General features: G+C 37.5%; 2 protein-coding genes across 3 annotated transcripts in view; one reads left to right on the top strand and one right to left on the bottom strand.

Annotated features, from left to right (window-relative positions):
• Positions 1-7,406, bottom strand: part of vir (VIR_N domain-containing protein) — a 76,912-nt gene extending 69,506 nt beyond the window's left edge. Inside the window, exons 1-3 of the mRNA XM_071657306.1 lie at positions 7,321-7,406; positions 3,565-3,677; positions 434-569 (exon numbers count right to left, since the gene is read on the bottom strand). Coding sequence (XP_071513407.1) covers positions 434-569; positions 3,565-3,677; positions 7,321-7,368 — 297 coding nt within the window. The 5' untranslated portion in view covers positions 7,369-7,406. The remainder of the gene's footprint in view (positions 1-433; positions 570-3,564; positions 3,678-7,320) is intronic.
• Positions 7,407-7,711: 305 nt separating this feature from the next.
• On the top strand, positions 7,712-22,052 carry eIF2alpha (eukaryotic translation initiation factor 2 subunit alpha). Of its 2 annotated transcripts, none has more exons than XM_071657303.1 (6): positions 7,712-7,855; positions 11,764-12,024; positions 13,790-14,018; positions 14,618-14,850; positions 16,738-16,859; positions 19,827-22,052. In XM_071657303.1, the coding sequence occupies exons 2-6, from the start codon at positions 11,787-11,789 to the stop codon at positions 20,013-20,015; spliced, it is 1,011 nt and encodes a 336-aa protein (XP_071513404.1). In that variant the 5' UTR covers positions 7,712-7,855; positions 11,764-11,786; the 3' UTR covers positions 20,016-22,052. The 2 variants fall into 2 exon arrangements, with proteins under 2 accessions (XP_071513404.1, XP_071513405.1); XM_071657304.1 differs by lacking the exon at positions 7,712-7,855 and adding an exon at positions 7,878-7,901.
• The last annotated feature ends 1,390 nt before the right edge of the window (positions 22,053-23,442 follow it).

The raw sequence follows: 23,442 nt of genomic DNA, 5'->3' as shown, positions 1-23,442 counted from the left end.
CTTTAGGCTGTGATCAGGAAAACCCTCATGCTTCCACAGTGGGCAAATCTAAAGCCTTTAGTCTCTCTCTGTAACTGAGCTCTCTTAATTCTGGTACCATCTTTGTTGCCCTCCACTAGACCTCTATTACCTCTTTATGCTTTTTTTAAGTGCAGAGACCAATCTTGAACGCATGTTTTAGTTTAGGCATTATGGAGGAAATGAACAGCATCCTAATCATTTTTTATCCATAAAACTGAAAGCAATCTTAATCTTTGATAGCCGACGGTTGACTATTCTTCAATGTGGGACTATGAAGACAAGAGTATGAATGATGATAAATCACCTGAAAAATTAATAAAGATGTACATCAGTAAGGAACATTATTGATGTGTTAATAAAATGAATATGCATTAGTGTATAAAACTTTATCAAAACTATTCAACTAAATTACCTTCTTTTCAAAATCCATGTGTATTTTCCCATGCTGATTATACTGCAGACAGCCAACACTTTCAAATGTGCCTGCTCCTCGCTTGCTGAGGTCATTCACAAAAAACTCAATTTCAAACTGGCTTGGATTTGTTGCACTGCAAACAAACAAAAAATTACTAAAAAATATTCATATACATCAAGCTTTTAGAAAAGTCACTTTTCAGATGAAAATGTTTTTAAACAAAAGTCGGGTTAATATGAGTACAGAACTTTAATATTTTCATGAATTTAGAGTTCCTATGAAAAAATACCATTCAAAGCCTACGCATGACTAAACAATGAATTTTTAGTAACATAAAACATTACGCACAAGTTGCCCTCACCCAGTGGCCTGTTAAGGGTGAGGCACAAAAGAATAAGAAGCGGCATAGAGCTCTCTTAGTTATGGAGACTATTACCATGCCCAACCCAATGAAGAAATTACAAGCGGGAACAGGCATCAGAAATATTAGATTGATAGATACATGAAAAGATACACAACAAAAACTTTATCAGCATTAAGTCATGAGAACAAAAGGCTGCTATCACCTACCTAGTTCTACCCAAACTTACGGTATATTAACAACCTCATGAGTCCATTCTATGCTCTCTGGATGGAGCCCTCCTTATGTACATAAAGCACATGACTGATAAATGACACGAGACCTGAACTGGGAGACAACAAATGACAACCATTTCCTCATTAGTAACCTAGTTTTCAATTGTAGGCGTAGGCTGTACAGAATACGGTGCCCAGTTTACGGTGCATTCCCAATATATGACATGGTCACGTAGTGATCTATATGATGAGGGTTACCAAACAATGGCAATTGAGTGGTTAGATAAAGAACTATCTCCTCTTAGGGTTAACCATGGCCACAAGTTCATAACAACAGCAATAGCAATTTTGGTTACATGTATGGTACAGGTTTATATATATATATATATATATATATATATATATATATATATAGAAAAGTTTTTATCAAGGATGTAAGGCATGTGTACGAGTAGGAAGAGAGGAAAGTGACTGGTTCTCAGGGAATGTCGATTTGCGGCAGGGGTGAGTAATGTCTCCATGGTTGTATATTTTGTTTATGGATGGGGTGGTTAGAGAGGTGAATGCAAGAGTTTTGGAGAGAGGGGTAAGTATGCAGTCTGCTGTGGATGAGAGGGCTTGAGACGTGAGTCAGTTGTTGTTCGCTGATGATACAGCACTGGCGGCTGATTCGGATGAGAAACTGCAGAAGTTGGTGACTGAGTTTGGAAGTGAAAGAAGAAAGCTGAGAGTAAATGTGAATAAGAGCAAGGTAACTGGGTTCTGTAGGGTTGAGGGACAAGTTAATTGGGAGGTAAGTTTGAATGGAGAAAAGTGGAGGAAGTGAAGTGTTTCAGATATCTGGGAGTGGAGTTAGCAGCGGATGGAACAATGGAAGCGGAAATGAGTCACAGGGTGGGTGAGGGGGCAAAGGTTCTGGGAGCGCTGGAGAATGTGTGGAAGGCGAGAACGTTATCTCGGAGAGCAAAAATTGGTATGTTTGAAGGAACAGTGGTTCCAATAATGTTATAAGGGTGCGAGGCATGGGGTACAGATTGGGTTGTGTTGAGGAGGGTGTATGGGTTGGAAATGAGATGTTTGAGGACATAATGTGGTGTGAGGGGGTTTGATCGAGTAAGTAATGAAAGGAGGCGAGAGATGTGTGGCAATAAAAAGAGTGTGGTTGAGAGAGCAGAAGAGGGTGTAACGAAATGGTTTGGTCACATGGAGAGAATGAGTGAGGAAAGATTGACAAAGAGGATATATGTGTCAGAGGTGGAGAAAACAAGGAGAAGTGGGAGACCAAATTGGAGGTGGAAGGATGGAGTGAAAAGATTTTGAGCAATCAGGGCCTGAACATACAGGAGGGTGAAAGGCTTGCAAGGAATAGAGTGAATTGGGACGATGTGGTATACCAGGGTTGACGTGCTGTCAATGGATTGAACCAGGGAATGTGAAATGTCTGGGATAAACCATGGAAAGGTTTGTAGGGCCTTTATAGGGAGTTGTGGTTTTGGTGAATTCCACATGACAGCTAGAGATTCAGTGTGACCAAATGTGGCCTTTTTTGTCTGTTTTTCTGGCCTTACCTTGCTGATGCAAGGGGTAGCAATGTTGTTTCTTGTGGGGCGGGATGGCACCGGGAGTGGATGAAGGCAAGTATGAATATGTACATGGGTATATATGTATATGTATGTGTATGTATGTTTGTATGTATATGTGTATATTTTGATATATATATGTATTTGTATGAGCGTGCATGTACATGTCTATCTGTGTATATAAAAGTGGATGGGTCTTTCTTCGTCTGTTTCCTGGTGCTACCTTGCTGACGTGGGAAATGGCAATTAAGTATAATAAATATATAAATAAACTGAATGAGAGGGTGAAGGCATGTACAAAGCAACAGATAGGGAAGGAGCAGTGTGGTTTCAAAAGTGGTAGAGGATGTGTGGATCAGGTGTTTGCTTTGAAGAATGTGAGAAATATTGAAACATGGATTTGTATGTGGCATTTATGGATCTTTAGAAGGCACATGACAGGGTGGATAGAGATGCTTTGTGGAAAGTCTTGAGAGTATAGTGTGGAAGTATACTGCTAAAAGCAGAAAAGTTTTTATCAAGGGTGTACGGCATGTGGACAGGTAGGAAAACAGAAGAGTGATTGGTTCCCAGTGAAGGTCGGTCTGTGGCAGGGTTGTGTGATGTCCCCAAGCTTGTCTGATTTGTTTATGGATGGAAAAGTGTGTGAAAGGAGAAAACTGAGAAGTGTGAATAAGAGCAAGGTTTTTAGGTTCAGCAGGGTTGAGGGACAAGTTAGCTGGGATGTGAGTTTGAATGGGGAAATATTGGAGGAAGTGAAGTGTTTTACATATCTAGGAGTGGACTTAGCAGCAAATGGAACTATGGAAGAGGAAGTGAGTCATAGAGTGGGGCAGTGGGCAAAGGTTCTGGGTGCAATGAAGAATGTGTGGAAAGAAAGAACGTTATCTCAGAGCAAAAATAGTTATGTTTGAAGGAATAGTACTTCCAACAATATTACTGATTTGTCAAAAAAAAAGAAACAAAACTTACCCAAGACGCACTCCACCAGGGAAATCTGCCTGAACTCGAGCTCCAAGAGGGATGGCACGAACTTCAGTCACTTGTACAGGCCTTGGAAACTGCACCAAATCCAGTTGTACTTTCTGAGGAAGAAAGAAGTACGAGTAATTTTTGTATAAGACATTTTGAAATATCTTTGGCATTTTTCTTGTTTTAAGGTTATTTTGAAATGACTAACTCTACATTCCTCATGAAGTTTTCTGTTTTCCTAGAAGTGTATCAAAAACAATAATGAAAGTGATAGATGTATAATCATCACTTTGAACAATTGTAGTAATAGTAGGGATGGGCTGAGATCAGTAGTGATAAACTAATTCATATATACGTACGATAATATCACACCTAACTTCAAAATCAAGCTACATAAATTTCTTCAAAATGAATGAAGACATGTGGAGCAAAGTGGACTTAATACAAACACAAGTGAATCACACTGTATAAAAAAGCAGGTATGCTACCATGCTATGACCAGGTTGTTTTTAGCTTTACCAACATTGTATTCCTTTTTAAATTAGCAGAAACAGTACAGGAAACTGAAGCCCTAATCTACGCCATATCGTTAATATATATATATATATCTATATATATATATATATATATATATATATATATATATATATATATATATATATATATATATATATATATATAGGCGCGCGAAAGAGAGACTTTTGGATGTTAATGTGCTGAGAGGTGCAACTGGAGGGATGTCTGATCATTATCTTGTGGAGGCTAAGGTGAAGATTTGTATGGGTTTTCAGAAAAAAAGAGTGAATGTTGGGGTGAAGAGGGTGGTGAGAGAAAGTGAGCTTGGGAAGGAGACTTGTGTGAGGAAGTACCAGGAGAGACTGAGTACAGAATGGAAAAAGGTGAGAACAATGGAAGTAAGGGGAGTGGGGGAGGAATGGGATGTATTTAGGGAATCAGTGATGGATTGCGCAAAAGATGCTTGTGGCATGAGAAGAGTGGGAGGTGGGTTGATTAGAAAGGGTAGTGAGTGGTGGGATGAAGAAGTAAGAGTATTAGTGAAAGAGAAGAGAGAGGCATTTGGACGATTTTTGCAGGGAAAAAATGCAATTGAGTGGGAGACGTATAAAAGAAAGAGACAGGAGGTCAAGAGAAAGGTGCAAGAGGTGAAAAAAAGGGCAAATGAGAGTTGGGGTGAGAGAGTATCATTAAATTTTAGGGAGAATAAAAAGATGTTCTGGAAGGAGGTAAATAAAGTGCGTAAGACAAGGGAGCAAATGGGAACTTCAGTGAAGGGCGCAAATGGGGAGGTGATAACAAGTAGTGGTAATGTGAGAAGGAGATGGAGTGAGTATTTTGAAGGTTTGTTGAATGTGTTTGATGATAGAGTGGCAGATATAGGGTGTTTTGGTCGAGGTGGTGTGCAAAGTGCGAGGGTTAGGGAAAATGATTTGGTAAACAGAGAAGAGGTAGTAAAAGCTTTGCGGAGGATGAAAGCCGGCAAGGCAGCAGGTTTGGATGGTATTGCAGTGGAATTTATTAAAAAAGGGGGTGACTGTATTGTTGACTGGTTGGTAAGATTATTTAATGTATGTATGACTCACGGTGAGGTGCCTGAGGATTGGCGGAATGCGTGCATAGTGCCACTGTACAAAGGCAAAGGGGATAAGAGTGAGTGCTCAAATTACAGAGGTATAAGTTTGTTGAGTATTCCTGGTAAATTATATGGGAGGGTATTGATTGAGAGGGTGAAGTCATGTACAGAGCATCAGATTGGGGAAGAGCAGTGTGGTTTCAGAAGTGGTAGAGGATGTGTGGATCAGGTGTTTGCTTTGAAGAATGTATGTGAGAAATACTTAGAAAAGCAAATGGATTTGTATGTAACATTTATGGATCTGGAGAAAGCATATAATAGAGTTGATAGAGATGCTCTGTGGAAGGTATTAAGAATATATGGTGTGGGAGGCAAGTTGTTAGAAGCAGTGAAAAGTTTTTATCGAGGATGTAAGGCATGTGTACGTGTAGGAAGAGAGGAAAGTGATTGGTTCTCAGTGAATGTAGGTTTGCGGCAGGGGTGTGTGATGTCTCCATGGTTGTTTAATTTGTTTATGGATGGGGTTGTTAGGGAGGTAAATGCAAGAGTTTTGGAAAGAGGGGCAAGTATGAAGTCTGTTGGGGATGATAGAGCTTGGGAAGTGAGTCAGTTGTTGTTCGCTGATGATACAGCGCTGGTGGCTGATTCATGTGAGAAACTGCAGAAGCTGGTGACTGAGTTTGGTAAAGTGTGTGAAAGAAGAAAGTTAAGAGTAAATGTGAATAAGAGCAAGGTTATTAGGTACAGTAGGGTTGAGGGTCAAGTCAATTGGGAGGTGAGTTTGAATGGAGAAAAACTGGAGGAAGTGAAGTGTTTTAGATATCTGGGAGTGGATCTGGCAGCGGATGGAACCATGGAAGCGGAAGTGGATCATAGGGTGGGGGAGGGGGCGAAAATTCTGGGAGCCTTGAAGAATGTGTGGAAGTCGAGAACATTATCTCGGAAAGCAAAAATGGGTATGTTTGAAGGAATAGTGGTTCCAACAATGTTGTATGGTTGCGAGGCATGGGCTATGGATAGAGTTGTGCGCAGGAGGATGGATGTGCTGGAAATGAGATGTTTGAGGACAATGTGTGGTGTGAGGTGGTTTGATCGAGTAAGTAACGTAAGGGTAAGAGAGATGTGTGGAAATAAAAAGAGCGTGGTTGAGAGAGCAGAAGAGGGTGTTTTGAAATGGTTTGGGCACATGGAGAGAATGAGTGAGGAAAGATTGACCAAGAGGATATATGTGTCGGAGGTGGAGGGAACGAGGAGAAGAGGGAGACCAAATTGGAGGTGGAAAGATGGAGTGAAAAAGATTTTGTGATCATGGCCTGAACATGCAGGAGGGTGAAAGGAGGGCAAGGAATAGAGTGAATTGGAGCGATGTGGTATACCGGGGTTGACGTGCTGTCAGTGGATTGAATCAGGGCATGTGAAGCGTCTGGGGTAAACCATGGAAAGCTGTGTAGGTATGTATAGTTGCGTGTGTGGATGTATGTATATACATGTGTATGGGGGTGGGTTGGGCCATTTCTTTCGTCTATTTCCTTGCGATACCTCGCAAACGCGGGAGACAGCGACAAAGCAAAAAAAAAAAAAAAAATATATATATATATATACCCAAGCCTGAGCCTGGTACCCATTTTACCGACCAACCCCTGGGAGTGGATGAACAGCTACTTATGATGAATGTGTTTGGGGGACAGATTTTGAGAAAGGACTAAAAAAACAGATTAATTATTACTTTCTTCGACTGGCTACGAATCTTTTACAATATAAATGTTCTGCCAACTCATATGAAAATACTTGATTGGTTACAGAGTGCTATCATGGGACAATTCGGCTGATTTCAAGGGTTCGGCGTCCCGCTTGAGAAAGGTATGAAGCGTCTGGCGACCGACTGTCAGATTAGATGAACTGACTGTAGGGCCGAGGCAACTGGCATTTATTCTAATAAGTATGAGCCTAATGACAGGCGATTATCTGAACCCATTTATGAGGTGCCCCTAGACTGGACCTTTACCACCGAGAATTCAACCAGGAATCTATGAGATACAAGTCTATCAGAAAAGCTCTACTCTATTTAGGTTTCACGGTATGTAATGACATCTTATTAAAACTAGAAGCATGCTATACTTTTCCCTGTATATCCGCTATTAATAAAGGATGATTGAAAAACTTACATCGCTAACTTCATGTGAGAATGTGTCAAAAAAGAGTAATTCATACATCTTGCTGGCTTGCCCGTTCCTATTCCTTGACTGTAAACAAATTCACGGACGACAACACAGTCTGGGCAACGGTATGAAAAAACAAAATGATCAAATCTAAATATTTCTTGCTCATTAGTGACCAAAAGATACGACGATATGGATACACCAGAATATTATGAATGTTACCATGATTGCAAAACCATACAATCCTAGAATAAGATATCTCCAATAAATGTGTACCTTATGTGGGGTATTGCATCAGCCTCGTTCACCTAATCTGCTAAATATGTTGTAGAATTATGATGTGTTCTTCAATAAATGATTCACTCCCAATTTAGTTTTACAGCATATCAAATTTAAGTTTTTATGATATCAATAATGTTTTCAAACCCCAGTTGAAATAGATATGTGGAGTCAAATATTGAGGAAGGTTCATTTCGCGTCTCAGGTGGTCAGTGTCATCAGCGTGTGGCCGGTACAGGAGGCAGATGTGTGGCGATATAAGGTTAGACCATTATTGTATAAAGTTCTATTCGGCCTCTGATATCAAAGTGAGTACTTTACATGAGCAAAGATATCAGAGCTTTTGCTAAACTGAACAACGTTTAGTCATATGCCCGGGCTTACTGATCGTTCATTGATGACACATGATCCTGTGTGAAAGTTGTGGAAATGACTAGGGTACAGATGTGGAATGGCTTAATTTGACAGTCAGCTGTTATCATCATTATAAATATGTGAGGAAGTATATATATTATGATTATGTTCTTATGATCCAAGATTAATAATAGATATTGGATGCTTATCAATATTATCGTCATTCGTTTTAGGAAACAGCATGTTTGTAAGATTTCACTAAGTATGGGGGGCACACACTGGGTTATCTATGAAATGTGGCCACATCTGAATGTACTTAATATTTTCAGCTAATATGCAGTTCAGGGTCCCTTTGAAGCTAATTTTGTGATATTGTGATTTTGCGTTGCCTTGTTCCTGTAAGTTGTGGGTAAAGTACACGTATAATGCGCTTTATAGAAAAATCAGACTAAGTAATGAAATGTATTTAGTTTAACGATATATTTGTTTTCTGTAAACATATTTGTGTTTAGAACTTGTGTGTTGCTTGACCTAACACCAAATTGTGTTGCTTACTACTTCGTAAAATGCTCTTCATAATTTTATTTCTCCCTATTTAGAAAGCATCTGTGTTCATTGTTTCCTAGTTGTTTTGTTTGTTCTATATTTTTACGTTAGAAATTTTAATATTTTTTTTGAAAAGTTAGTAGAATGGCGTCGGAGCTTTGGGATGATTACCAAAAAATTATAGATACATACAGAAAAGTAATTTAGGTGTTGAGATAAGCATATGCTTTATAATTTGTCAGGGTGTCCTTCAAGATTTTTGGTGGTTTTCAGTGATTTTCAGAATTAAGTGATAGCAGATGGTGTTGGTGCAAGTCAATTTTAGATCTGCTTTCGAAATTGCTACATATGCTCTAGATATATTTGTGATTGCAGAAATTCTAAGGAGGACTGATCTATCTGTATCTTTCATATTCTATCTGTATCTTTCATATTGAAATGGATTCTGTGAACCTTCAAGGCAAGGGAAGAAAAGCCAATGCTGATATTATTCAAGGGGCTAGTTCTTTTCTAAAATAATAATTGCTGCAATCTAACCACCGCACAAGGCAGACAAAATTTCGAAATTAGAAAGTGTTCAGAGATCTTTGACACCCCATATTATTAATATAAAGAAACCAAAATACTGGGCTTGGCTGAAAGCTGAGACTGTGCAACCAAACACACAGACAGAAGACTATATCATCATTTATGTTAGAAATCATAGAAGGTGTGGTTTCCAGTTTACATTTGGTAAAACCAGCAAAAGGGCAAGACGGGTGTGGAGACTTTGCAGACTACCTATGAAATCTTACAGCACAGTATACACTGAGAGAATACTTCTTAAGCAAAAACAGCCCAAGACACTTCAACACCTTGCCAGCTGTCATCATAAGCTATAAGGTACATACAGTAGAGAAGTTAAAGAGTGTACTCGACAGGTACCTACAAATGTACCAGATTAGCAAGGTTGTGGGTGCTATGTTGGCCTGTAGGCTGCAGCCTCCAGCAGCTTGGTTGAACAATGACCTTATAAAACAACCAGGGCCCACTCCAGACTTTGGTGGTGAAGGCCTCCTCAAAGATTTCACCAGGTATCCCAGTATTCACCCCTAAATGCTTTGTAATTTGCTAACAGTTGATTACCATGTCAACAAAAACATAAACCAAATATTTTGTTCTTTACTATGAAGTGAAAGGAATGCATGTATAAGTGATATGTAAGGAAAAAAGTGAATGGTCTAATGCTTAGTCTATCAAGTTTCTAAGCACAGTGGACCCAAATGAAGTTATTAGTTGCATGAAATTGGTTAGATTACATTTACGTGATATTATATAGTCATTAAAGGAATCTTTAACAGTCGGAGGAATCTTTTGTACATTCTTGCTTCTGGATCGCTATCAGCTGGGGTCTTTCTAAGTAACAAAAACCACAGAATGAATTTCATGGTGAAAGTAAATGCATATCTAAAGCAGTGGAGATGTGGAGCAAGGGTATTTATTTTATACAAGGGAATTTTCGTATGAGGCATCAGTTGCAGGAGGGGCTTATGCTAATATTAAAAGAAGTAAGTGCCATTAGGCAAAACATAACACCATTGTTGCACTTATTGATGTCTTCGTAAAATGCTGTCTCTAGAAATCTGCTATTTCTATTTAGACATTTTGACGTTCGTTGGTTGTTATTTTTCACATTTGATGTTCCTTCATTTTATCACAAACTATTTTCTGCTTTATTTGAACCGAGTAAATGACATCATTCAAATGAATTATGTTGCATTCAAGCTAAATTTTGGAGAAGGGACTCCAGAATATATAGTCAAGGTGATTTGAACACCTTTCTTCAGAAAGAAGTATGAAAAGAATGAAACTGATGGTGATCTAGATAAGAATTCTATGTTATATTGTCCCGTGTTTTTCTAAATATGCAGGTAATTACTTGTTCATTCATTAAGCAAGAACCTGCTAGAGGGAATCTTTAGAAAAATGAGAAAAATAGTGTGCTATATGATATACCAATTTGAATGTTTTAACTGAAGGCTGGGCTAGCCTTGCTGGAATCATGTTTTTACATCCATTTTTACCATTGTTATCCTGAATATGTGAATTATTATTAGTTTGAGAGCTAGGTATGAACTTACTGGAGAATTGTGTACAAAAATGTAAATACAATATGTCACCAAGTCTTTGAAGACTTTGAACAGAAGACAATCAAGAGCTTTGTAAGAATTCCATCTCAGAAATTTTCTCCCAAATTAAAACCAAATATGTAGATGATTGTTAATTTACTTATCAGGTAAGAACCTGAGATGAGACCAGTGCAAAGAAATTTTACATTTAAACAAGATACACATCATAGCATTATTCACCATTTAAAAGCCGAATGTTTTTAACTGATAGTAATTGCAAGCTTGATTAAAGATTGTCTCCTGCAGCAATTTTCTCTTATATTTATGTGAATATGTAAATAATTCATGCATTAGATAAGAACCTACTGAATTGAAATGTAAAGAAAGTGTTTGAGAAAAATACAATTTACCATTCACTTCTTGCCTAATAAATTTTTTAAACTAAAGGTCTTAACCAAGATTCTTTTGATTAATGCTTGCATCATATAGTAAATATAAAAGCGGTAATAGGTGACCACATTATGGAAAAAGCAGAATGCGCAGGTCTTTTCTTGATTGGATTTTTGGCGGGCAGATACTTTACCTGTATTTCAGAGATCTGCAGCATTCCAAAATGCGTGCATTGCTCTCTGAAAAATTACAAGTTATTGAAAATTGATTAATGAAATCTGGAGCAGAAATATGTGAAAGGTATAGAAAGACACCCTAAATATTAGTTATCTACACCTTGTTTTGGTTCTAGCTGATGTAAAGAATGTTTTGAGAAGACCAGGGTTCATCAGAAAGGAACCCAAGTTTCCTCTTAAGTTCACTAGTCCAGTCAGGTTGCATAATATACACAAGAATAAGACTACCTACATCAAAAATGCTAGGTATACTTAGAAGCCCGATAGTAGACTGTTCTGAAGGGTTGATGAACAACCTCAAAAATTATCATAAGGTGTGCACAAGGTGAGGGATACCCCCAACTGAATTGTTCAGTTTGTTATTACCTCAAAAGTAGGTGAATCTCTACAAGGCTGATGATAGAGGATATTAACTGTCACTTTTCACCTGTCTCAAAGGTTGTACATACACACACACAGCAGTCATTAATTCTTATTAGGATAAGCATTGTGAACTTTATTTGTTACTTTTGAATATGAATTTGATTTTTTTTCAGAATAAAAGAATAAAACCTTCAAGATGCAGCTGTTCTGTCGATATTACGCACAGAAGTACCCGGAGGTGGACGATGTGGTGATGGTAACTGTGAGAAGCATAGCCGAGATGGGTGCATATGTCCACTTGTTAGAGTACAACAACATAGAGGGAATGATCCTCTTGTCAGAACTCTCGCGAAGACGTATCCGATCGATGAACAAGTTGATCAGAGTAGGCAAGACTGAACCAGTTGTAGTCATCAGAGTAGACAAAGACAAAGGTACAGTCATTGGTTCAATTTAGCCCATGTGATCACATAGCTTTAGAAGATTATAAGGATGAAATTTTGGAACTGGAAACCTAATGCAAAGTAACTCTTTGTCAGTTTTATATTTTGTACATGACTTAGACATGCACTCATACAGATTTTTAGAAAGTTGTATGATAGACAATGTTTAGGAGATGGGGCCCTACAAGTGTACAACTCTTTCTCAGTATAGTACAAATAGGCTAAATTGGTAATCACATACACACACACACACACACAGGGTTCTGTTAACTTATGATGGGACTTTGACAAGCTCCAATGTTGATCTGATACTTGGTTGATGATAGTCGACCTGAGTGAATTTGAAGTAATGAGGATGGGACATATTAGAAGACATCATTATTGGTATTATCTGGTGGGAAATAAGCTGCAGGAATCTGTTTTGAGAGGCATTTAGGAGTTGACATCTTCCCTGACCTTCGCCACATTCCCACGTTAGGATGATTGTAAAGGAGATAATGAATAAGCTTTTCACATTGAACATAAGTTGGTAACTGCACCTAAAGAAGCATAAAGAGCTAATTAGTAAATGTATATGTTATTTATTTTATTTTTTGTCATACTTAATCGCTGTTTCCTGTGTCAGCGGGGTAGCGCCAGGAAACAGACGAAGAATGGCCCATCCACTCATATACACATATATATACTTAAATGCCCGTACTTGCACACATACATACATATACATATCAGCATATATACAGACACATAGATATGTACACATGTACATATTCATACTTGCTTGCCTTCTTCCATTCATGGCACTACCCTGCCCCACAGGAAACAGCATTGCTACCCCCTGCTTCAGTGAGGTAGCGCCAGGAAAACACAAAAAAGGCCACATTGTTTTACACTCAGTCTCTAGCTCCACCACTGATCTCTCCATAGCTATGCTGTGATAACATACCAACAATGATTAACCCATGGTACCTACTTTGAGAGAGTAAATAAGAATTAATGTATCATCCTTCAACATCAGAAATAATAGAGGCATGGTGAGTTGATAGGCTGGATCTTAAGTTTATCCTTAGTATTGTTTTTATAACAAAAATTGAAGGATGCATGTTGTTGCTGGTGGGATGCATGACATTGATGTTGATTCTGCTTAATGACTCCTTCAAAAATTTCCTTCAGGCTCATTGATTTTGCAAGGTATGTTTTCTACCAGTCTTCCATCTGACATGTGCCGGAGGGTAGGGAGAGAGCTTTGCTATCCTTTTCTTCTACTGCTTCCAAGGTTCAGGACACTTTACAAAGCCTAATACAGAAAATAAGCATAGAAAGTGGAGCAAACGTGGTGTTGCTTGCTAGCTATGCCTCATGGCAAAATGATGTTATAACTAGGTTGATTGGCACTCCTTATATCAAGTTTTGTCTCAAGCCCGGCTTTATGATAAAATCATGCCATACATACTTTCTTTTTTCTATCATCCGCTCTCATAGAATTGGGAAGCTGAACAGTATAAAACAAAACAGGAATCAAAGTGGACGGCAAGTTTTCTGGCACTGTTAACAACAGGAAGTGAATGTTGCAACTGGGCAGCACTCTTGCATCATTGCCCTTTACTTTATATTTACCCTGAAAGATTAGTTATTCAAATAAACAGGACTTTCAGAATCATTAATGATAAACTTTGATTTTTAGTTGTACTACCCCAAAACTTTGTGAAAGCAATGTTGTGGCAGTCATCATTGGTAATGTATACTTAATTTGTTTCAGGTTACATTGATCTCTCTAAAAGAAGGGTTTCCAAAGAAGATGTAGAAAGATGTACAGAAAAGTTTGCCAAAGCCAAAGCTGTGAATTCTATCATCAGACATGTTGGAGAGTTGCTTGGCTATGTCACTGAAATGCAAGTTGAAGAGCTTTACCTTAAAACAGCTTGGCACTTTGAAGAGAAATACAAGAGACAAGCATATGCTTATGATGTGTTCAAGCAAGCTGTAATGTAAGTTATATTTGTATTTCCACCTGCAGTTGAGAATTTCTTTCATGTTAATTTTTGTTAGTACATATTTCCATATTTCTTTAAGATGTTAAGAATTTGAGTCCTTTTGTTTCATTCTCCAGTTCTCATAAAAACTAGGGCCTTTTTTTTTTTTGTCATTCCATTATGTTTTCTTATGTTTTACATCCTTTCATTTAATTTAATATTTTATGCAAATGTCTGTTTACCTCTTACAAAATCTTGATATGTCTGCAATAACTCTCCCTGTCTCCATTTCTGCTTGCATCCATTTGTACTTTATTTTTGCATCTTATGGAAGACTAGTTGTCTACTTGATTCCAGCAGAAAACTGTTTTGACCATAAAGATCCCTTCAATCTCCTGCATCTAACTACACTTTCAGAAAATCCTCAAAAATTTCGTAACTTGTTAAGAAAAGAAGGTTCTGCATTGGCCGTTATACAGTCTAGTGGGGAAACATTTTTGTTTGCATCTCACTGAATTTATTGAATTTGTATCTGTACAATGCGCATGTTATACATCATAAATAGTACTTGTATTTGAATTATTTTTAATTACCTTCATGCTTTTCATTTACAGTGATCCCACCATTTTAGATGAATGTAATTTAGATAAAGAAACTAGGACTGTCCTCCTCACACAAATTCAACGAAAACTGCAGTCTCAAGCTGTTAAGATTCGGGCAGATATTGAAGTATCGTGCTTTGAATATGAAGGAATTGATGCTGTTAAGAGTGCACTGCGTGGAGGTATTGCGCAGTCAACAAATGAGATTCCCATTAGAATAAACCTGATTGCTCCCCCTCTATATGGTAGGTTTCATTGTGATTTACTTTGTTTATTTTGTTTCAAGATCTAGTAGAACAATGTTTATAATATAATAAAAGAAAATGTTTAGTTATTTTCACCCTAGTGATCATGATAGATTAGTCTCTCAGAAAGAGAGAACCACCCCCTTTCCTTGATATTTTGTGAGATAGCACTAGGTAAATTTGAACTTTAGTTATCTTATACATCTTTATTATGATATTTAACAGGGTGTGGTGAAAGGGTTAAGAAAACAGCTTGAGTACCATTTGGTCCTGGTGCCAAGTTCTCTTTTAAGTTGTTGATTTTCTTGAGTTATGTCATGTTCTGCTATTTCAGTTTCAGTAATGGCATGCTCATCATAATGACTGAATACACTATCATCTACACTTCTTTTTGCTGCTTAACATCAACTTACACTTGACGATTAGCTTTTTTTTTTCATTAGGGTTGCTTTCCTGTATTTCTCCCACTTCAAAAGATTCAGTCTGCAATTTTTTTATTCGTATACAATGTCTGCAAAAAAATTGTCTGCCTCCCCACATTTATTCAAAGGTGATACACAGCTAAGGTTTATTGTGGGTACGAGCACGTGTTACCCTCGAGTGAGGTCACTGTACAGCTGGTCGGAGACTAATGTTTGTAATGATGCGAGCATCAGCAACCTGCTTCATTGTCTCAGGCTATCTTAAGTCTCTCTTTCTCTCTCTCTCTCTCTCTCCCTCCCCCAGCTGCCACTTCATTTCAGGAATTTCACTCCAGGGTGTTGTAATTCCACATCTGCTTCAGTATGGGTGGCTCTTTACCTTTGTAAGAAGGAAAAAGACCAAATTGTTGCTTGGAAGAAAGAAAATGTGAGAATACATGGGATTTCTAGATGCTTTTGGTGCCTAAAACACATGTCCAGGTAGCTTGCAACAATTTATCAGTGCCTCATCTCATTCAGATCAAGAACCCATGGCCTCAAAACATGGGCCTATGGTACTTTGGGAACTTTGTCGATTATATGCCCAGACTTCTGCAAATGATAACCAAGGCCAAAGAAGATGTGACAAAGTACTTCACCTTTGAAAATGTATGAGGATGTGGATAAAGTGTTCTGCAGACACTATGAGAATGGTACTCTTGGAATCTGTTTTATGCTCTGTATTAAGAGAGATGGCAGTAGGAGGCTGGAAATCCTCCCATCTTGTATCTTTACTTTTTGAATGTAGAGGCTGCTGGAGCCAAGGAAGGATATTTCATGAAAGGCTTAGTTTTCAGTTCTTAAAGTTACTTCACTGGTAGGAAAGTGCAAGCTGGTATGAAAGAATAAAAAATCTGATTAGTGATTTTGTAAAGATGACCTCACCTCTAAAGTTATTCAGTATTATGAACCAAAATGTGTTTACTCTGTAACTTCAGTACATTAACACAGTCTGACAAAGAAATTAAATGATGCTAAAATGCTTGTTATTTCCTAAAATCTTCATTCTAGTGCAATTTAGTGCTTTTTGCATTTTCTAGAGATTTTTATACAAGTGCTTGTAGAAAAGTTTTTCATTTTGTCATTGAGAGATGTAAGATATAAATAGAATCATCTTACATGACATTTTTGGAGTTTCTTGTCTTGTCCTCTTGATTTTTTCCTTTCTGTACTTGATGGTGCAACTGGCCTTTGGTTTTATGTACTCTTGATCCATGTAGATGCTACATTGTTGTGAAAATATTGAAAGTTCATAATGTGTTGATGGGTAGAAGCTGGAAAGGTTTAGAGACTAGGATTCTTATGCACTAGCCAGCTTTCAGTGTAAGAAGAGGCAGTGTGGTAGTTAGTGAGAGAAAAGAAGGAATTAGGTAAATGATTATTAGGTTTTGTTTAAAAAAATTTGATTTATATAAATGTTTTCCAGTGATGACAACACAGACTACTGAAAAGCAAGATGGACTTCGAGCCTTGGAAGGTGCAATTGAAGAAGTCACATCGAAGATCACAAGCTTTGGGGGCACGCTTACGGTTAAGATGGCTCCAAAGGTAATATCCCTCCTCTTTTAGTCACCTTCTATGACACACACGGAATATGTGCATCATATTCTTTCTCCCCTGTCCCCAGGGATAGGGGAGATATCCTCAAGATATTAATCTCTGCTGTTCTTATTTTTCACCTGTCGTAACCAATACAGACATTGGTTTCACATCCTCACATCCTACTTAAAAACTGCTTGCACACACACTTCAATTTTTCCCATTTTCCAGAACTTATCCACAATTTGAACTGTCATCATGCACACTGATATTACATTGACATCCCACCCTTTAGGGAAACGTGTTTTATCCTCTTTCACTTTCAGCGTCTTTCTCTTACTTCAATAAACGGGCCAAATTCTTTTTAGCTCTTCTTCAGATTTAGCTAACACCACTGCATTGAAACACATCAACAAATGCAGCTTCAGTTATGTTCCCCTCCTTCTCTTGTCTCATAAGGTCCCATCCATAAAAACATCAAATAAGCATGGTGAAGCTGCACAACCAAGACATCCCTTGTTCATTCCAGACCACTCGCACCAAAGTTTTCCATCAGAGAGCAACGTGATTGGCCATATACTTTTTTTTCATTACCATAATTAATGTATACACTGTCTTTATTTCTAGAATTTCTCTTTTAATTGTCTAGTGCAAAAGTATGGTATACTTACTTTTCTTGACTAATTGCATGTTGTCTTAAGTGCAAAAGTCTGGTATGCCCACCCCTTCTAGTCATAAACCCAATGTTCTTCACCAAAAATGGGTTTAGTAATCCTTTCGTCAGTCACTGCACTACCATACATCATGCCAGTGATGCTAAGGCAATTATTTATTTATTTATTTTGCTTTGTCGCTGTCTCCCGCGTTAGTGAGGTAGTGCAAGGAAACTGACGAAAGAATGGTCCCACCCACCCACATACACATGTATATACATATACGTCCACACACGCAGATATACATACCTATACATCTCAACGTATATGTATATATACACACACAGACATATACATATATACACATGTAAATAAATAATTATATGGGAGGGTATTGATCGAGAAGGTGAAGGCATGTACAGAGCATCAGATTGGGGAAGAGCAGTGTGGTTTCAGAAGTGGTAGAGGATGTGTGGATCAGGTGTTTGCTTTGAAGAATGTATGTGAGAAATACTTAGAAAAGCAAATGGATTTGTATGTAGCATTTATGGATCTGGAGAAGGCATATGATAGAGTTGATAGAGATGCTCTGTGGAAGGTATTAAGAATATATGGTGTGGGAGGCAAGTTGTTAGAAGCAGTGAAAAGTTTTTATCGAGGATGTAAGGCATGTGTACATGTAGGAAGAGAGGAAAGTGATTGGTTCTCAGTGAATGTAGGTTTGCAGCAGGGGTGTGTGATGTCTCCATGGTTGTTTAATTTGTTTATGGATGAGGTTGTTAGGGAGGTGAATGCAAGAGTTTTGGAAAGAGGGGCAAGTATGAAGTCTGTTGGGGATGAGAGAGCTTGGGAAGTGAGTCAGTTGTTGTTCGCTGATGATACAGCGCTGGTGGCTGATTCATGTGAGAAACTGCAGAAGCTGGTGACTGAGTTTGGTAAAGTGTGTGAAAGAAGAAAGTTAAGAGTAAATGTGAATAAGAGCAAGGTAATTAGGTACAATAGGGTTGAGGGTCAAGTCAATTGGGAGGTAAGTTTGAATGGAGAAAAACTGGAGGAAGTAAAGTGTTTTAGATATCTGGGAGTGGATCTGGCAGCGGATGGAACCATGGAAGCGGAAGTGGATCATAGGGTGGGGGAGGGGGCGAAAATCCTGGGAGCCTTGAAGAATGTGTGGAAGTCGAGAACATTATCTCGGAAAGCAAAAATGGGTATGTTTGAAGGAATAGTGGTTCCAACAATGTTGTATGGTTGCGAGGCGTGGGCTATGGATAGAGTTGTGCGCAGGAGGATGGATGTGCTGGAAATGAGATGTTTGAGGACAATGTGTGGTGTGAGGTGGTTTGATCGAGTAAGTAACGCTTCACATGCCCTGGTTCAATCCATTGACAGCACGTCGACCTGGGTATACCACATCGTTCCAATTCACTGTATTCCTTGCACGCCTTTCACCTTCCTACATGTTCAGGCCCCAATCACTCAAAATTTTTTTCACTCCGTCTTTCCACCTCCAATTTGGTCTCCCACTTCTCCTCGTTCCCTCCACCTCTGACACATATATCCTCTTTGTCAATCTTTCCTTACTCATTCTCTCCATGTGACCAAACCATTTCAAAACACCCTCTTCTGCTCTCTCAACCATATTCCTTTATAAATCTTTCATGTAGTAAAACTACTGCCCTCGTCCAGTCATGAGAAATTTGACCACTTCTCATGTGGACAGATTTAAGAGCCATCAAGCAATCCTCTAGGCCAAGAGCCCTGTTTCTGTGAATATTCCTCATAAAAGTTACAAAAAGATACTTTTATGATAAGAGTGATACATGGGAAATTTACAAGATTTTGCTGGTGTTTGTTGTCAATAATTATTTTCAACAGTGGAATTGAAGACATATCCTTAGGGAAGAAAAATATAGGCCTTTTTTTTTTTGATGACTGGGAAGGATTCTGCTTGGATATCACAAAAAATGATACATAAAATGTAAAATAATTTTGTTAGATTACAGAACATTTTTCTTCTGTCTTTCGTATGAAATTGTACTTCATTTCCCACATTAGTGCGGGAGTGCCATGAACAGATAGAAAAGTGCCTCATTATCTCAAATCTATGTACTAGTTTTGTTTTGTAATGCATCAAAGCCACAGCACCCTATCCATAACCAGATATCTCAGACTATTCCTTTGTTTGATATCAAATTCATTGAATATTTGCACACATACAAATAACAGATAAACACAGTAGTTTGGTTGAAAACTGCAGGAACTTTTCAAAAGGCTGTTTTAATGTTTGTTAACATCATAAGTAACTACTTTTTTAACCTTACAGATTGTAACAGATGTTGAAGAAGCTGATCTGGCAAGACAGTTAGAGAAGGCAGAAGAAGAAAACAGAGAGGTAGCAGGTGATGATGATGATGAGGAGGAGGAGGTTGGAATGGGTGATTTGGATATAGATAGTGAAGGTGAAGAAAAAGATACGGCAGTTAAAGAAGATGGAGAGGTAGATGAAGAATAATCAGGTTTAGAGGATAGAAGAGGTAAATGATTTAGTATATATTGGAAAGAATTATTTAAAAATTTGAACTGTTGAGGTTAATGAGATGGCTCTCTTTTCTTGATGAAATGTGTAAGTCTGAGAATTCATAATTTGGAATGACTGGTTATCAGTGAATGCAAAAAGTGAAGAAGAATTTTTCCATGACTGAAAAATGGATGTAGAATACCTACAGGTGATGAAAAATGCTCAACTGTTGTAATTACCATTGGAGTGAGTGTATACTTTTCATATATTTATATTTAGTTATAAAAGTGTACTTCTTCCTATAAATTGCTAATAGAACTTTAAAAAAAAGTGTTTGGCTTCAACATATTTTTCATTGAAAGTTTAAGTAAAACTTCTTTTTAAGACCAATTAAATGGAGATACAAAGTACAGAATATGCCTGAACCATTTTTTTCAGTTAACCGTTAGAATTGTCTGCCTCTTTACCTTTATTCTCTGAACTTCAAGCCCCTTCCCTTCATTTTCTTCTGTCTTCTTCATCTTTCAAATCTTTCTATTCATTCATATTTAGTTTTTTGGATGTATTTAAATCAAGACCCAGTTTTAGTCATTGACATGGTTTAGGTCTTCAGTCACAGGGGTTGTCATGGCTCAAAAAGAAAAAGAAAGAAGTTTCATGCATTGCTGTCCTTAGAAGTTATTATTGAAATAATATGGAGTGCTATATTGTATCACATATGACTTGTATGTCATAGAGTTATTTAATTTAGAAATACTCGGCAGGAAGTAGAGAAAGTACATCAGCTCAGGCATACCATACGTAATGGCCACACCCAAAGTTATTAGCATGTTATTCTGTTTCTGTAATTTCCTCAGAAATATATTTAAAGACCAAGTTTTTAATTCTCTCACTTATCTCAAAGTAAATATTTATACCACATACATAGGTGTTATTGCTTGACTTTGTGCTAATACATGCACCAAGAATAGCCTATTTTGTACTTTTCATCTAAGGAGATTATATTATTAAAATGAATTTCACAATGACTTTTATTCACTGCTTGACCATAATTGTCTCAATATTTTGAGCCTAGCTTTCTCACAATTTAAGTTGAAACTTTTTATACCTTAAGTGTTGAAGATTATAGAAAGGGTTTTTGAAGACACTTGACTTTTTTACAATTTCTAAATTTTTCAAAACTGAAATTCCTTGTTGAAATTAATTAATTTGGGTCTTGTTGAATTCAATGTATACTGCTGTCCTCCACTAAGAGTATTTTTTTTTCCACCTATTACCAATTTTATGCTCTACATTCTAATGCTATGGATAGGTTTTGTGTATGTTCAAAGCTGTTCTTATTCTTAGAAAACTGAAATAATAATGCCTAAGACAACTTAATTGGATTCATGTGAAGATGAAGCAGTTAGGATCATTGAGAACATTCAAAAGATAAGCACCTAAAACTAAGAAATTACCAGAACAAAACCTAAAGTTTTTGGTAATAAAGGGTCTGGTTGAATACCAACAACAGTAGATCTCAGACAGGAAGTAAGAACACTAGGAACTCGTATAGCATCAGACCTTTGGGTACTTTCTAGGGAAAAGCCTGGAAACTTTCAATGTAACATGAGGCACAAATAATGAGTCAATGTCCTGAAGCAAAACTTTTAATTGTATTAGAAAAATGTATGGCATTGTTTTCATCCACTTTAAGTGGTCAGTCATTCCATATGTTTACTGTCCTATTGAAAAAAGTTCTCTTCAAGGTAAAAATGTATACCTATGGGTTTGTTGTATCCATTACTACAAGTGAAGTCAGAAAAATCAAGCTAAATTTAAGAAACCTGTTAAATCAAGATTATCAAAGCCTCTAATATTAACCAAATTATCAATTAACCTAACATTTACCCTAAGTTTTATCACCCTCACCACTATTGCCTTGTTTAATGTTAGGGAACAAAATATAACACTAAATCATGCTTCACCTTTGTTATTCTATTGTCTTAATGCCAAACTACTGTTGCAAAACAAAAATATCCATATCCAAAATTTGGTTTTATTGTACAGCCCTGCATAAGCTTAAAAGAAAAAGTGGATCTTTCATTGAGAATTAGGATAGAATAATTGCTGATCACAAACTGAATAAGGCTTCATTTTTATATCTAGCAGCTGACATGGCACAAGCAAAAGTATATTGTCATATTTCATGTGAAAAGATTGTGATTATTTTGCTAACTTATTGGTATCAGTGGGTCAAACATGATATTGGTGCCAAGTTTAACATTCTTTTACACATTTTATTTACACTTGGTCCAAATCTAGGTTAGATTGAGGTAGGCTTGGGTCACATTTGAGGGTTTGGTAAGGTTGATTGATTTAACTGTTTTAACACATTGCCTGGACCTTAATCTGGCAATGGATATGAACTGCTCTTCAGACTCCATGATTTTATGAATAGTGATCCACATGCCTTAAGCAGAACATGCTTCAATCAGAGGCCATAAGATAGGAATTTTAAAGGAAAAGGGAAAAATATAAGAAGAGACTTGTATAGTTTACAAACTGAGAGGAATAAAAGTATCAATAGTAGATTCTTGAATGGTTGGTTTACACATATGCTGTGTGAAGCAGCACCAAGATGTTCAAGCCCAATCCTTAGTGGCTGGGACTTGGAGATGCAAGCAGCTCATGAGGTAATAATAGTAAAATATGAACATATTGAGAGTTGGAGTGAGAGAGTATTGTTAAATTTTAGGGAGAATAATAAGATGTTTTGAAAGGAGGTAAATAAAGAGCAAAAAAAAGAGAACAAATGGGAATATCGGTGAAGGGGGCTAATGGGGAGGAAATAGCAAGTAGTGGTGAAGTGAGGAGATGGAGTGAGTATTTTGAAGGTTTGTTGAATGTGTTTGATGACAGAATGGCAGATACAGGGTGTTTTGGTCGAGGTGGTGTGTGAAGTGAGAGGGTCGGGGAGAATGGTTTGGTAACAGAGAAGAGGTAGTGAAACCTTTGCTGAAGAAGAAAGCCAGCAAGGTGGCGGGTTTGGATGGTATTGCAGTGGAATATATTAAAAAAGGGGGTGACTGTATTGTTGACTGGTTGGTGAGAATATTCAATGTATGTATGGTTCATGAAGTGCCTGAGGATTGGCAGAATGCATGCATAGTGCCATTGTATATAGGCAAAGGGGATAAAGGTGTGTTCTAATTGCAGAGATATAAGGCTAAATGCAGACGGCATTCAGAAATTTACGATGCGAGATGAATTTTGTTCAAGAATTAGCTAACTACAAGTGAAATACTTTCTCCCGAGACAGTAATAATATACAATCACAAAACATTGGTGGGCAAAATTATGTTTGGCCCATTATTGCCCACTTGTCCGCCAAAGAACGATTAACGCATTGTCGACGACAATGGTAAGTTAAAAAGCTAAT

Source organism: Panulirus ornatus, chromosome 64 (assembly GCF_036320965.1).
Source record: "Panulirus ornatus isolate Po-2019 chromosome 64, ASM3632096v1, whole genome shotgun sequence".
In the NCBI taxonomy this organism is placed as follows: domain Eukaryota; kingdom Metazoa; phylum Arthropoda; class Malacostraca; order Decapoda; family Palinuridae; genus Panulirus; species Panulirus ornatus.
The sequence above is the reverse complement of the archived record's forward strand: the minus strand, read 5'-3'. Positions and strand labels throughout refer to the sequence as shown.

What these genes read in the sequence shown, in the direction of transcription:
- eIF2alpha (XM_071657303.1), top strand. Translation starts at nt 11,787, where the DNA reads ATGCAGCTGTTCTGTCGATATTACGCACAGAAGTACCCGGAGGTGGAC. An exon ending in GTGTTCAAGCAAGCTGTAAT is followed by an intron (nt 14,019 to 14,617) that starts GTAAGTTATATT and finishes TTTCATTTACAG; the next exon opens with TGATCCCACCATTTTAGATG. An exon ending in GATTGCTCCCCCTCTATATG is followed by an intron (nt 14,851 to 16,737) that starts GTAGGTTTCATT and finishes AATGTTTTCCAG; the next exon opens with TGATGACAACACAGACTACT.